The sequence below is a fragment of the Rhincodon typus genome, chromosome 30 (genome assembly GCF_021869965.1).
Source record: "Rhincodon typus isolate 14 chromosome 30, sRhiTyp1.1, whole genome shotgun sequence".
Classification (NCBI taxonomy): Eukaryota; Metazoa; Chordata; class Chondrichthyes; order Orectolobiformes; family Rhincodontidae; genus Rhincodon; species Rhincodon typus.
Genome location: NC_063361.1, coordinates 4,767,332 through 4,781,413, shown reverse-complemented (window position 1 = coordinate 4,781,413; position 14,082 = coordinate 4,767,332). Strand labels below are relative to the sequence as shown.

The 14,082-nt window shown below is 38.9% G+C and overlaps 1 protein-coding gene across 7 annotated transcripts in view; it reads left to right on the top strand.

Moving 5' to 3' along the window:
* tanc2a (tetratricopeptide repeat, ankyrin repeat and coiled-coil containing 2a) overlaps window positions 1-14,082 on the top strand; it is a 754,278-nt gene that overhangs the window by 564,375 nt on the left and 175,821 nt on the right. For 5 of the 7 annotated variants that reach the window (XM_048614638.1, XM_048614634.1, XM_048614635.1 and 2 more), the window contains 2 exons: window positions 3,527-3,562; window positions 9,011-9,292. In XM_048614638.1, coding sequence (XP_048470595.1) covers window positions 3,527-3,562; window positions 9,011-9,292 — 318 coding nt within the window. The remainder of the gene's footprint in view (window positions 1-3,526; window positions 3,563-9,010; window positions 9,293-14,082) is intronic. The other 2 variants (XM_048614640.1, XM_048614637.1) reach the window with 1 other exon arrangement.

Here is a 14,082-nt window from a genome sequence, read left to right as displayed (position 1 = left end):
CTTTCAGGGAACTATGAACTTGCACTCCATGGTCTCTTTGTTCAGCAACGCTTCCCAGGACTTTACGATTATATTCCAGTGATAAGGAAGAACTGTAGGAAAAGAGAGAGCCAGCCATGGATGTCTGAGGAAATAAAGGAAAGTATCAGATTGAAAAAAAACACATACAAAAAAGCAAAGAGTAGTGGGAAACTAGTAGACTGGGAAATCTTTAAAGGCCAACAGAAAGCCAAAAAAAAGTTATAAAGAAAAGTGAGATAGACTATGAGAGTAAACAAGCTCAGAATATAAAAACAGGCAGCAAAAGTTTCTATAAATATGTAAATCGTAAAAGAGTGGCGAAGGTAAACATTGGTCCTTTAGGGGATGAGAAGGCCAATTTAATAACTGGGAATGAGGAAATAGCCGAGATATTAAACAGTTATTTCGTGTCGGTCTTCACAGTGGAAGACACAAATAACATGCCAAAAACTAATGGCAAGAAGGTTATAGCAGGTGAGGACCTAGAAACTATCATTATCACTAAGGAGGCAGTGCTGGGCAAGCTAATGGGGCTAAAGGTAGACAAGTCTCCTGGCCCTGATGAAATGCATCCCAGGGTACTAAAAGAGGTGATGGGGGAAATAGCAAATGCACTAGTAATTATTTACCAAAATTCACTGGAATCTGGGGTGGTTCCCGCAGATTGGAAAACAGCCAACGTGACGCCACTGTTTGAAAAAGAAAGTAGACAAAAAGCAGGTAACTATAGGCCAGTTAGCTTAACTTTGGTAGTGGGGAAAATGCTTGAATCTATCATTAAGGAAGAAATAGCAAGACATCTGGATATAAATTGTCCCATTGGAAACACCCACCATGGGTTCATGAAAGGTAGGTCATGTTTAACTAATTTGGTGGAATTCTTTGAGGACATTACCTGCATGGTGGACAGTGGGGAACCTGTGGATGTGGTGTATCTGGATTTCCAGAAAGCATTTGACAAGGTGCCACTCCAAAGGCTGCTACATAAGATAAAGTTGCACTGTATTACAGGTAATGTATTGCCATGCATAGAGGATTGGTTGACCAGTAGAAAGCAAAGAGTAGGGGTAAATGAGTGTTTCGGGCGGTCAGTGGCTAGCGGTGTGCCTCAGGGATCAGTGTTGGGACCGCAATTGTTTACAATTTACATAGATGATTTGGAGTTGGGGACTAAGTGTGGTGTGTCAAAATTTGCAGATGATACTAAGATGAGTGGTAGAGCAAAGTGTGCAGAAGACACTGAAGGTCTGCAGAGGGATATAGATAGTCTAAGTGAGTGGGCAAAGGTCTGGCAGATGGAGTACAATGTTGATAAGTGTGAGGTCATCCATTTTGGTCGGAATAACAGGAAAATGGACTATGTTTTAAATGGTAAAAAATTGCAGCATGCTGCTGTGCGGAGGGACTTGGGTGTCCTTGTGCGTGAATCACTGAAGGTGGGATTGCAGGTGCAGTAGGTAATTAAAAAGGCAAATGGAATTTTGTCTGCCATTGCTAGAGGGATGGAGTTTAAAAACAGGGAGGCTATGCTGCAGCTGTATAGGGTCCTGGTGAGGCCACATCTGGAGTACTGTGTGCAGTTTTGGTCTCCTTACTTGAGAAGAGATATACTAGCACTGGAGGGGATGCAGAGGAGATTCACTCGGTTGATTCCAGAGTTGAGAGGGTTGGATTATGAGGAGATACTGAGTAGACTGGGATTATACTCATTGGAATTCAGAAGAATGAGGGGAGATCTTATAGAAACATATGAGATTAGGAAGGGAATAGATAAGGTGGAGGCAGGGAGGTTGTTTCCGCTAGCAGGTGAAACTAGGACTAGAGGGCATCGCCTCAAAATAAAGGGAAGCAGATGTAGGACTGAGGTCACGAGGAACCTCTTCACCCAAAGGGTTGTGAATCTGTAGAATTCCCTACCCAGTGAAGCGGTTGAAGCTACCTCGCTGAATGTTTTTAAGGCAAGGCTAGATAAATTTTTGAACAGTAAAGGAATTGAGGGTAATGGTGAGTGGGCGGGTAAGTGGAGCTGAGTCTCAAAAAGATCAGCCATGATCTTATTAAATGGCGGGACAGGCTCGAGGGGCCAGATGGCCGCCTCCTGCTCTTAGTTCTTATGTTCTTAAGTGTATAAGTCCTGCCCTGATTTGCCTTTCCAAAATGCAGCACTGCACATTCACTTAAATTAAACTCTATCTGCTGCTCCTCGGTCCATTGGCCGATCTGATCAAGATCCCGTTTTATTCTGAGGAAACCTCCTTCACTCTCCTGCTTGATTTCAGTGACTGATGTTCAAGAACACCCAGATCCTTTTACGTATCAATATTTTTTTCCAATTTAGCACCATACAAATAATACTGTGTTGTTTTTACAACCAGAGTGGGCAGCCTCACTCTCATCCATGTGATTTCCTTGCTGTCTGATCGATTGTCCTGTTACAGTATGTTTTTATGTTCTTGAAAGTTTCTTCTCACACTTTTTTTTTCTTTTAATCAAGTCAATTAAAAAAAATTATAGCAAGTATTTTAATTTGAAGGAACTGATGACCAATGACCAGAATCAAGAGATGGCTTTCTGTTGGTAAAACCCATTTTAACTGAATATAGGAATTTATGATGAGAAACATGTTGACGTGCGGACAAAACTGTCATAGGAAATGTGAACTGTACCAAGACTTCATATCTGTGAGGTTAAAAACATTAAAAAGTCAGATTTTAATGGTGCACATTTAAAAGTCTTGTGTTGTATAGCAGTCTTCACGTTTTAATTGCTTCAAACCTGAGGCAATAATTGCTGCAATGTATACCTGGGCAATATCTGCTGTTGTACTTTTTAGTGCTGCAGTGCCAAGCTTTTTAATTGGATTTTAGTTGTATTTATTTCTCATTTGAATTAATAATTGCCTTAAATTGAAGGATGGCCTCTGTACAGTCCTGTATTCTTTTAATTTTCTCATGAGTTAAACTTGTAAATGTTGAAGATAATGCCAATCTGGCTTTTGCACACTTCAAGTGGGTTAAACCCAAATCATTCTTTCATTCCTGCATAATGCTACTTGCGTACTTTTTGACTGCTGTAAAGCTGAGGCTGTACACTGATGTAACTGTGCTTATATGGATTTTAGAGAGTGGTGCTTTGTCTACTCATTTGACGATGCAACAACCTTTTGATTAAGATTTGCACAGCAAGTCTTGAAAATGCAGTGCCAAGAATAGAACAACAAAAGAGTCTGTAGTTTGTCATCTCAAATGGTTGTTGCAGCTGACCTTGCACCTGCTTAGTTCCACAGTACACAATGTCACATCATGTGCTGATTCTCTGACAGGAAAGGAAAATTAGAATAAGGCTGTAATGTTTGCTATCTGTGTGCTGAATGAAATGAAACTGTTTAGCATCAGAAGTCCATGCCATGCTTGAAGTCTGATGCCTGTTTATTATTGCTCTTATGCTTGTGATTTTTGCTAACATTTTACATCACTTTCTGGCTTTTCTCTGATTTTTGCTTTAGCCTCCACTAATGCCCATGCTTGGCACACTCATTCACGTAAGTTACAGTTCTTGTTAATATAACCTTGAAGTGTTCAATTTAATTTGAAGGCAACACAGTCTTTGGCTGCTCGGAAAGCAATGGATTACCTTGTATGTAAGTGCAAGATAAAGAAACATACATTTTGAGAAAGTTAGTTCCAAATTCTTATCCTAGAAGAAAGAAGTACTGGGAAGCACCTATTTTTGATAGACAACAGAGTTGAGGGTTATGGGATGACCAGCAGGAAAGTGAAGTTGAGACCACAACCAGATTAACCATAACCTTGTTAAATGGTGGAGCAGGCTCAAAGAAACTAAATAGCCTGCCCTTGTTCCTAATTCCCATGTTCCTATTTTTGTTCTTTGCTTCTAACCTTTGACTCTTAACTACTTAAAAATCTTTTGGCCAAAGAACAGATTTTGCTGTTGCACTTTCTTACAGTTCCAAACTATAATATTGATCTCCTGTACACACTAAAATCTAGATTTCTGATTGCATCGGCCCTTTAATTGTAACACATTAAGCCCAATTAAAAATTCTAGGCTGGAGTGTTTTGAAAGCTGATCAAATTGCAGCAAAAGTTTCAGGAAGCAAACTCCATTAAATGAACAATAGCTAAGAAAGATTTTGAAATATTAAGAGGCCTTCCATGAAAGATGAAAATGAGGACTTTTTCTGCAAATTGTTTTTAGTCTTTGAATTCTCTTCCATAAAGAGCAATGGAGTTAGGATCACTGAATATATTTCAGGCTGAGTTGGTCAGATTTTTTTGATGATGGATAATGTGGGACAAACAGACATAATCCTAATTAAAAGCTGCAACAAACTGTGGCAATTTAATTAATGTTTTTAATTCAGTCACAGAATGTGGGTGTCTCTGGCTAGGCTAGTATTTATTGCTCATCCCTAATTATGCAAAGGGTAGTTAAGAGTCAATCACATTGTTGTGGGCCTGGAGTTGCATTAGGCTCGATCAGGTAAGGATGGCAGATTTCCTTCCCTAAGGAACATCTCCCTTGAATAATGCATTAACTCTGTTACTGCTGACTGTGCCAAAGAGGCTGTTATGATTCCTGAGGAGACTGATTAGTTGAAAACTTAATTGAACATCTAGTGCCTGACAGACAAGGATCACACCACAAGAGTTCACATTTTAATACATTTACCCTAAAAAAAAACAAACTGAAAGCAATATTAACTAAACACTATTTCAATTGCCAACTTATGCTATGGAATAGATTTGCTCTATTCAACTTTTAAAACAACTGAAAATACCCAATCCCCTACCACTTTTATCCTTTGTTCCTTAAATGGGCTCTTCGTTCTCCAAGAAACAGTTGTGATTTTTAGCTCCTGAAGGCTTGCTTGCTTTCTTTTCTCACCCTGAATTGATTTTCATGGGACGAACAAATTTGAGATTCACCCCTCTATTCAGTTCTGTCCAGATTTTGCCTTGTTTAAATCTCAATGACCTCTAAGGATTTGGCGTAGATTTGTAGCTCGGGTTGTGGATGTTGTGGTTGGCTGGCTCGCCGAGCTGGTTCGTTACTGTTCTGCAGACGTTTCGTTACCCTGCTGGGTAACATCATCAGTGCAGCCTCCGATGACCTCAATCTGAGCAAGAGCTACTAATCTCATTCTGCATGGTGAGCCTTTACTGCCTCTAGTTCTTTGGTACCAAGTAGAAATGGTAATAGATCATTCTAAAGATCATTTAAAATTCCTTACATCTTAAAATTAAACAGTTTACAATGTGACTGCTTACAAACCCTGACATTCCTAGCATTCTCCCAAACAGGACTTGAAGATTAACAACCTATCTACTGTCAGAACAGCTAATCTGGTAATTGATTCCAGCTGTTCTTTCTGTTAAATTCCAAGAATGACCAGGAGACTGAAGCATTAAATAGCAGGAGCTTTATTGTGGCGATGTTTACTCTACAGGTAGCAAGGTTAGACAAACCTGTTTCCTGCACAAATGGCCAATGACATCATCACTGTCATGTAGTTTGACCCTTAGTGACAGTCCACCAAATGGTACTTACATAAATACACAACATCATCTTCCCAGTAAAACAACTTGTGCCTTCCTTTCACCTTTTAACAACCAAGCCATCTAAGTTTGTCAGGCAAAATTCACAAAGGTCACATGACTCCCTTAATGCCTCCATTTTCCTAACTCGAAGCAAGAATTCCAAATCACAAGAATTTTACAAACTTTGTGCTTCTAGCAACAGCTATTACAATCCCTATTAAACGATTGTTACTGAAATCTGTAGATAGCTCAATTTTAGATTAAGATAGTGCATTAACCAAAATAATCCTAAATTATCATACCTAGAAGTGTGACCAATTTTAGTCTGCTCCTCCAGGTAGCAGACTATTTTATTTAGCTGTTAATATTGCTGCTGTGCTATAAATCATCTCAAATGTTACAGGACAAATAAGGTGACTTGCCGATATTTAGAAAAACAGATTCAGCTGATCAGAGACTTCCTTAAAATGTAGCTGTTCCAAGAATACCAGCATCTTCAAAACCATATTTAATAGTACCACTTTATACCAAATGTTCTTGCCTAATGAAGTATTAGGAGCAGTGATAGTTTAACTTGTTCGCCAATAAAATTATAATGTAGACTTGGAGCCCATATTTTAATCTGAAGTCTAAACATTAACACACAGATACAGTATAAGATGCTCTGTCAAGGTTAAAAAATTGTCTTTAACTCTTGCATAAAAGGATTTACAATTAGTTATACCATTGTGGTAAAGATTACTTTATACTATAATGAAACATGTCAATGAGATGTATGGAAAACGATGGTCTAGTTGCAGCTCCAGCAATATCTTCATGACTAAGATGTGTGCCTGCATTAAAAACTATCAGAGGTTAACCAAGGATGATAGTTATAAAATGTTCTGCGTGGTATGAATTTGGTAACTAGCTATTTATAGATGTTATATCATAGTATAGGCCTCTCCTCATCACTCAGCGAATGTGTTACTGAGCTGAGCAAAACAGGAATAGTTCAAGTTAATCATGCCAGACCTGTAGGACGGATGCTGTAAGTTATCTCAATTTCCCCAGAGTTCGGGAGGAGATATTCATTTTAGACATTTAATTCTCTGATAATTCCTTTCAAGATAGTTAGTTGTGGGCATTCTGCAATAACAAGATTGATCTTGGTTGTTTTGCTCCTGTGCTTGAATGAACTGCAACGCTTGCAGTCAATACTCTTATGTAAAGAGCCACCAAGTTAATCAGAGGGTACCTTGTGTCCATAGAGCTGTGCTCAAACCTAAACAATACTCCCGCCAGTGAAAAAGACAAAGGTTAGAGTTTTCTTGCTGAGGTGAGAAGCAGCAATTAGAATTAATCCCAACATTTGCGATCTCCTCTCCATTCTGGCTGTGCTAGCTAGTAGGATTCTTATTCCTTGGAGGGTGGGACGGCTTAACTTCAATGCACAAGGTGGAAATGAAAGTCAGCCAGTACTGAAGCAGCCAGGTTTAAAATCATGCCGCCATTTGGCAAAATATCAGCCCAGGTTTTCATTGTCATTAGTAGCAGATGGAGTTAATCCTGTAGATCAGTGTAATGCCTTCTTAACCTTCTGCAACTTAACCCCTGCACTTCCTCAACCCCTTTATTCCCCTCACCCATCTTTGACTCTAAACTAGCTGGAAACTTGGGTGGAGAAATGGCAGATGGCATTTAATCCAGACAAGTTTGAGGTGATGCATTTTGGGACGACAAATGCAAGAGGGAAGTATACTATAAATGGCTGGACCCTTGGGAACATTGATATGCAGAGGAATCTTGGGGTGCAAGTCCATAGGCCCTGCAAGTGGCAACGCAAGTGGATAAGGTGGTAAAGAAGGCAAACGGCATACTTGCCTTCATCCGTCAGGACGTTGAGGATAAAAGTTGGCAAGTCATGATGCAACTATGTATAAGACTTTGGTTAGGCCACAGTTGCGGTACACTGTGCAGTTCTAGTTGCCACACATAGGAAGGATGTGGAGGCTTTGGAGAGGGTGCACAAGAGGTTTATCAGGATAACCAGGTGTGGAGCTGGATGAACGCAGCAGGCCAGGCAGCATCAGAGGAGTGGAAAAGCTGACGTTTCGGGTCTGGACCCTTCTTCAGAAAAGGATGTTGCCTGGATTGGAGAGTATTAGTCAAAATTTTAAAAAAAATCCCTCTAATAACATTTTCTGATTACAGAGTTGTTTGAAGAGAAAATCTTTACTCGGACTTTAAATTAGTTGAATATATTGATCAACTGCCAGTGGAATGGTGTAGAATGTGAGGCAAGGACACTGCATGTTCTGATATGAATTTGAATCTCAAAAACATGCCAAATTTTCAGGAACTTTTCGTGATGTTTTTGGGAGTACAGGATATGCATTTGAGGAATCTTCATTTTGGAAATTGGAAGACGTCAAGTTTTCGAAAGTGAGATTGTTTCAATTTTGGGTGTGCAGACTCTAATTGAAATAGTTCCAATTGGGTTTAGCATAAAGTTTGAGCTTGGGTGCATGCAATATTGAGACTTCCTACAGGTTGTAAAGCGAAGTTGGTTCACAGAGTTTGCAGCAAGGTAATTTTGGAGCTATTGCATGTATCCCTGATAAAGGTTTCAAATGATTTAAAGGCTTTTTCTTGCTATTTCTCTGTTAATTGTACTGGTGCAAGGTAATATTGAAAATATAGTAGTTTTGGACGAAGGAAAATTGACTTAAATGCAAAATATAGATGAAAATCTGAAATAAGAACAGCGAATGCTTGAAGTAAAGAACAAGTAAAGCAGTATCTAGAATGACATTTCAGATCAATGTCCTTGCACCAAAAATGGATAAAATTAGAGATGCAAGTGTTTAAGCAACTGAGGCTGGAGAAGGCAAAAGGGAAACAAAGAGCAAATGAGAAAGTATAGAATAAGTGGAAGGTAGAAGGATTAAATGACCAGATAGGATGATGATGCAAGGCAAAATAGATTGGAAATAAGACAAGAAAAGATGAGGCTGGAGGAGACATAAATGGCAACAAAAAAACTATTGTTATCTAACGCTGAAAAAAATGAACAGTGTATATGGCATGAAATTGTTGAACTTAATTATGAGGCTAGATAGTTGTAAAGTGCCTAAATGAATGATCAGTGCTGCTTCGTAAATTCCATTGAGCATCACTGGAAGACTGTACAAGGCCAAGGACAGAAAGTCAAATTGGGAGTTATGGGAGACTTGAATTGGCAGGCAGCCAGTAACTTGAGGTCAAGCTTGCAGACTGAATGAGGGTGTTTCCTTAAAGTGATCAACCAAAATCCTTTATATTTACTACTTTTTCTGATTTTGGCCAAGTCTCTGGACAGTTTTTCTTTGAAAGAAATTTGCTATTGTTTAGTTGTGATTGAATTATTAAAACTGGTCTAACTATGGGCTATTTTATTATTCCCACAGTACGCTTTGCACCATACAGACCTCCAGATATCTCCTTGAAGCCACTTCTGTTTGAAGTACCCAGCATCACCACTGATTCAGTGTTCATTGGTCGGGACTGGCTCTTCCATGAAATAGATACACAGTTAAAATGTGGTAACCCGAGTGTGAACAGAGGGGTAGTGATTATAGCCAATATTGGATTTGGGAAAACAGCCATCATCTCAAGACTGGTTGCACTCAGTTGTCACGGTTCTCGAATGAGACAGATTGCGTCTGACAGTCCACATGCATCACCAAAGCGTATGTACTTATTCATAAATGTTTGCTTTATTTTAATGCATGTGTATACGAGAGCCTGCTCAGCAATCTATCTATATTTTTGTCTCATCACTTTTCTCTCTCCTTTTACTCCGAAGTTTTCTGTTTCAGCTGTAACTTGTCTTCATTATGTTCATAAAAAAGTTTGTTCATGCACAACTGAAGGATTAATTAGGTTTGAAAGGATGATGGTCGTCCTACATATTTATTGGAAAATTTTGACTGTACTAGATAGTTGATTTATACTGATATTTTGAAATAAACTGATATTTAACAGAAGAACTTTTCACGCACACAACTCTCAGCCAATCGCTGAATTGTGATGTGAAGCCTTCCTAGTCTTGGAAGGGTATGTGTTGATCCAGTAAAAAGCTGAAGTGAGAGAGCACCTTGCAATTAAAGATCTGAAAGGCATGGAATTTCTGTAATGTGGCATGCTGTGTGTTGTGCTGCAGAGCTGTAGAAGAGTATCCTGAGCAGTCATGCTATCAGGAGAATGTGCCAAAGAATGCAGGAAATCTGATTTAGAAACTGAGTCCCAGACTAATTCCCTTAGTCTGGGACTATACCAAAAAGGCACGTGTTTCTTTCTGTGAGTCAATGATCATGTAGAAGCTGTGTCTACTGTAATTATTTTGAGTTCTTATTTAAATATAGTTTAATCCTCTTATCATTGTACACAGATTGAGCAAAATGTCTTCAGGACTGTATATTTAGATTTTAATTCCTATCTATTTAATATATTTGAAAAATAATAAATGTTATTAGTTAGCATTAACTAGATGGAGTCCCTGTTTAGGATAAGAGGTATAATTTAATACCTTTTCCTCATTATTGTAATTAAATCCATGTAAGATACAGTTCAGTTAAGATGTCTGTACAGTTTGGTCTGAACCTAGTAGAATATTTAGAGCTAGAGAATGAAGGTCACCTCCAGACATTTTTCTGTTTTAGAAAAATGAAATATTATATTCATGAAAAGCAACTATTTAAAAACAGGAAAACGTCTGGCATAGATGTTCATAGATCAAGTCTCAATTACCTACCTGCTTACTGTTAGTGCCACAAGTGATTGAGTAGACTGTCGCCCTAACTTCCCCAGTTCTGTTGGCAGAGAAATTGCATCACAGTATTTGCCAATCTTAGGCTTAGCAGATAAATTTCGTCCTGATCTCATTTGTCTAGTCCAGAAGAAGGAAATCATTATCTAGTTCCTTGGTAATGATTTCCTCCTTCTGGAGAAAAATTGCTGCAACGTAGTAGCATAAGACAGCTAGCTTCACCTGTTGTTGAAATTTTTGATCCGAGTTCCCCATTGAGGATAATTCAGGTAAACTGAAAAGGTTGTTGTTTTGGATGTAACATCACTTTCTCTGAGATTAACAATTTTTCCTATATATACGTAAAAACTGCCTGAAGAGAGAGAACAATTTTTATTTGTATAGTACATTTAATATAATAAAATGTCTGCAGGTTTCGTGCAGAAATATTATAAAACAAAGTTTCAGACAGAGCCACAAAGGGGGAGAATGGATCACAAGATCATAGGTTTTGTCAATGAGGTAAGCTTTAAGGAGCAAAGAGAAAACTGAGGGAGAAATGAAGAGGTTTCGCTCAGGTATTCTGGAGCTTGAGGCCTGTGCAACTGAAGGCAGGCCTGTCAGTTGTGGACGAATCAAAATTAGGATGCGGAAGATGCCAGAATTTTAAAAGCGCCAATTTCTCAGAGCGTTGTGAGGTTAGAGGAGATAAGAGGCAAAGCCATTGAAGTGCTTGAAGACTAGTAAGAGAATTTTACGTTTAAGACATTACTTGACTTGGAGTCAATATAGGTCATTAATCACAGCAATGATAGTCATAATGGCTGTTGAGTGAATTAAGACGTGAACAGCAGAGTTTTTGGATGACCTCAAGTTTGCGGGTAGGATGTAAGAGACCAGCAAGGAGAACCTTGAAATAATCAAGTCTCAAAGTAACGTAAACATAACCGAACATTTCAGCAACAGACAATTTGAGCCGGGATGAATCTGCACAATGTTCAGCAGGTGGAATAATGTGATCTTGGTGATGGCACCAGTAAGAAGGCAGAAGCACATTTTGGGTTCAAGCGTAATGCCAAGGTTGTAACAGGTGGACTTAGTCTCAGACTATTCCAGACAGTGAGTTTGGAGTTGGGAGATAGGGAACAAAGTTTGGAGTAGGGACTGTTATCAATTGCTTCAGTTTTTTGCCCAAATTTAATCAGAAAAAAATTGTAATCTTCCAATATTTGATGTTGGCTAAGCAGTCTGATAACTTAGCCTGGTAGTGCAGTTGAGTGATATATGCTGAGGTAGAGCTGCATGTCATCATCATACATATGCAAACTAACTCTGATTTTGGATGATGTCAGTAAGGGGCTGGATGTAAACATGAAACAAGAGGAGTAAGAATATATTTTTGCGAAACACTTGCGTTAATGATGCAGGAAACTCTCTGTCCCAAGGAGTTTGGATTCTCAGTTATGGAATCATAGAGTCATACTGCACAGGAACAGACTCTTTGGTCCAACTCCTCCGTACTGACCAGGTTTCCCAAACTAAGCTAGACCCATCTGCGTGTGTTTGGCCCTTATCCCTCTATACCTTTCCTAATCATGTACCTGTTTCAAATGTCATTTAGATGTTGTAACTGCATCTACCACTTCCTGTGGCCATTCATTCCACAGATGAACCACCCTCTGTGAGAAAAGGTTGACCCTCAGATCCCTTTTTAATCTTTCTCCTCTCACCTTAAAATTATGCCCTCTAATTTTGAATTCCCCTACCCAAGGAAAAAGGCTCTTGCTTTTCACTTTATCTATGCCCTTCATAATTTTATAAGCCTTCAGAAGGTAGCCCTGTCAATCTCCAACACTCCAGTCAAAAAAGTCCCAGCCTATCCAGCTCTCCTTATAACTTAAACCCGACAGCCCTGGTTACATCCTTGTAAGTCTTTTCTGCACCCTCTCCAATTTAATAATATCCTTCCTATAGCAGGGTGACCAAAACTGTACTCAGTACTCCAAAAGTGGCCTAACCAATGTCCTATACAACTACACCATGACGTCCCAACTCCTATACTCAATGGCCTGAGCAATGGAGACTAGCGTGCCAAACTCTGCCTTAACCACCTGCCTACCTATGATGCAACTTTAAAGACTCTATACACGTGAACCCCTATGAGTTTCTGTTCAACGACACGCCCCAGAGCCGTGCAAGTCCTGACTTTGTTCGTCTTACCAAAATGCAACATCTCATGTTTATCGAAATTAAACTCCATCTGACAATCCTCGGGCATTGGCCCAATTTATCAAGATCCCTTTGAATCTTAGATAACCATCTTCACTATCTGCTGGTCTAACTCTATATATCTGCCTTTGGTCCACATCCCTTAATAGGTTTGCTAACAAAAATGTATCTATCCCAGATTTAAAATTTACCACTGATCTGGCATCAACTGCAGTTTGTGGAACACAGTTTCAAACATCTACCACCCTTTGTGCAGACGTTGTTTGGTATATTCAAGGCAGACCTTGATGTGCAGCTCTGTTATCCCAATGTAGCATTCTGTTATCCCAGTATCTCAGAGGTGATTTTAGACCTCCGAGCTTCAGTATGTTTGGGAGTCAGATCACTGACCTGGTCATTGAGTTACACAACTGTTTTATGTTGCTATGTGTCAGAAAAATTAATTTTGACAGTTTTGTCCAGACTGTTTGGATCTCTAGGTTGATTAGTTGCAGTTTTAACCCTCTGGTGATTTTCTATTTTTTCCGGAAAATTTATAGCTTATTTTGTCTAGACATTTGACTGAAATAGTGAGTCTCTCTTAACCCCTTCAACTGATAACCTACAAGCTACATGAAGCAAACCCCAGAGTACACTTGAGTATGAAAGACAATCTTACTAGAATGAATATGGAGAGTAGATAGATATGTCAAAAGCATTGTGGGACAGGTTTGAGAAGTGCATGCTTCATTCAACTAAGATCAGAAATATAAAACTGTTGCAAGTAGACAACTGTTGCTTCATGTTTAAATTGAGATTAAGAAAACATGTTTACAAAACTGTAGTGAGAATTTGCCATTGGTTTTGGCAGCAGTCCATAACATATACTAAGGATGTTAAGGAATATGAAACAGAGATATAGAATTGCTTACAAAACAGAACTGAAATATTTTTCTAAACATGCGACAGCAAGAAAGTAACTAGTAAAAGATAAAATGTTCGGTAATTGGAATGAAGATCAATGTGTGTATGCACAAGATGCTAAAATGGCCACTTAGTGATTACTGATTTTCTCTCCAACTTCACAACCTCTCCAATTTCCCTTCCTTTCTATCACTGAGCCAGTATCAACCATCACTTTCCTTCACTTTCATGATCTTTTATTTGTGGACAAATCTTTTGTTCTATATTTTATCAATGGAAGTTGAGATTTTGTGGATAGACTGGGAAGTTGAAAAGCAATAGATCATTTGGGGATGAGTCAAATGGATCTCAGATTTATCTGTGAGACTTATAAAGCAGTGAAGGCTTTTTTGAGGAGGTCGATAACCATTTAAGAGGTTCTAGCAGATTGAAAACAACCATATATAGTTCCTGCACTCATGGGTAACAGTGGTTCAAAAAACAGTTCACCTCCATGTAGGATAACAAGGTGTAGAGCTGGATGAACACAGCAGGCCAAGCAGCATCAGAGGTGCAGGAAAGCTGACGTTTCGGGCCTAGACCCTTCTTCAGAAAAAATCT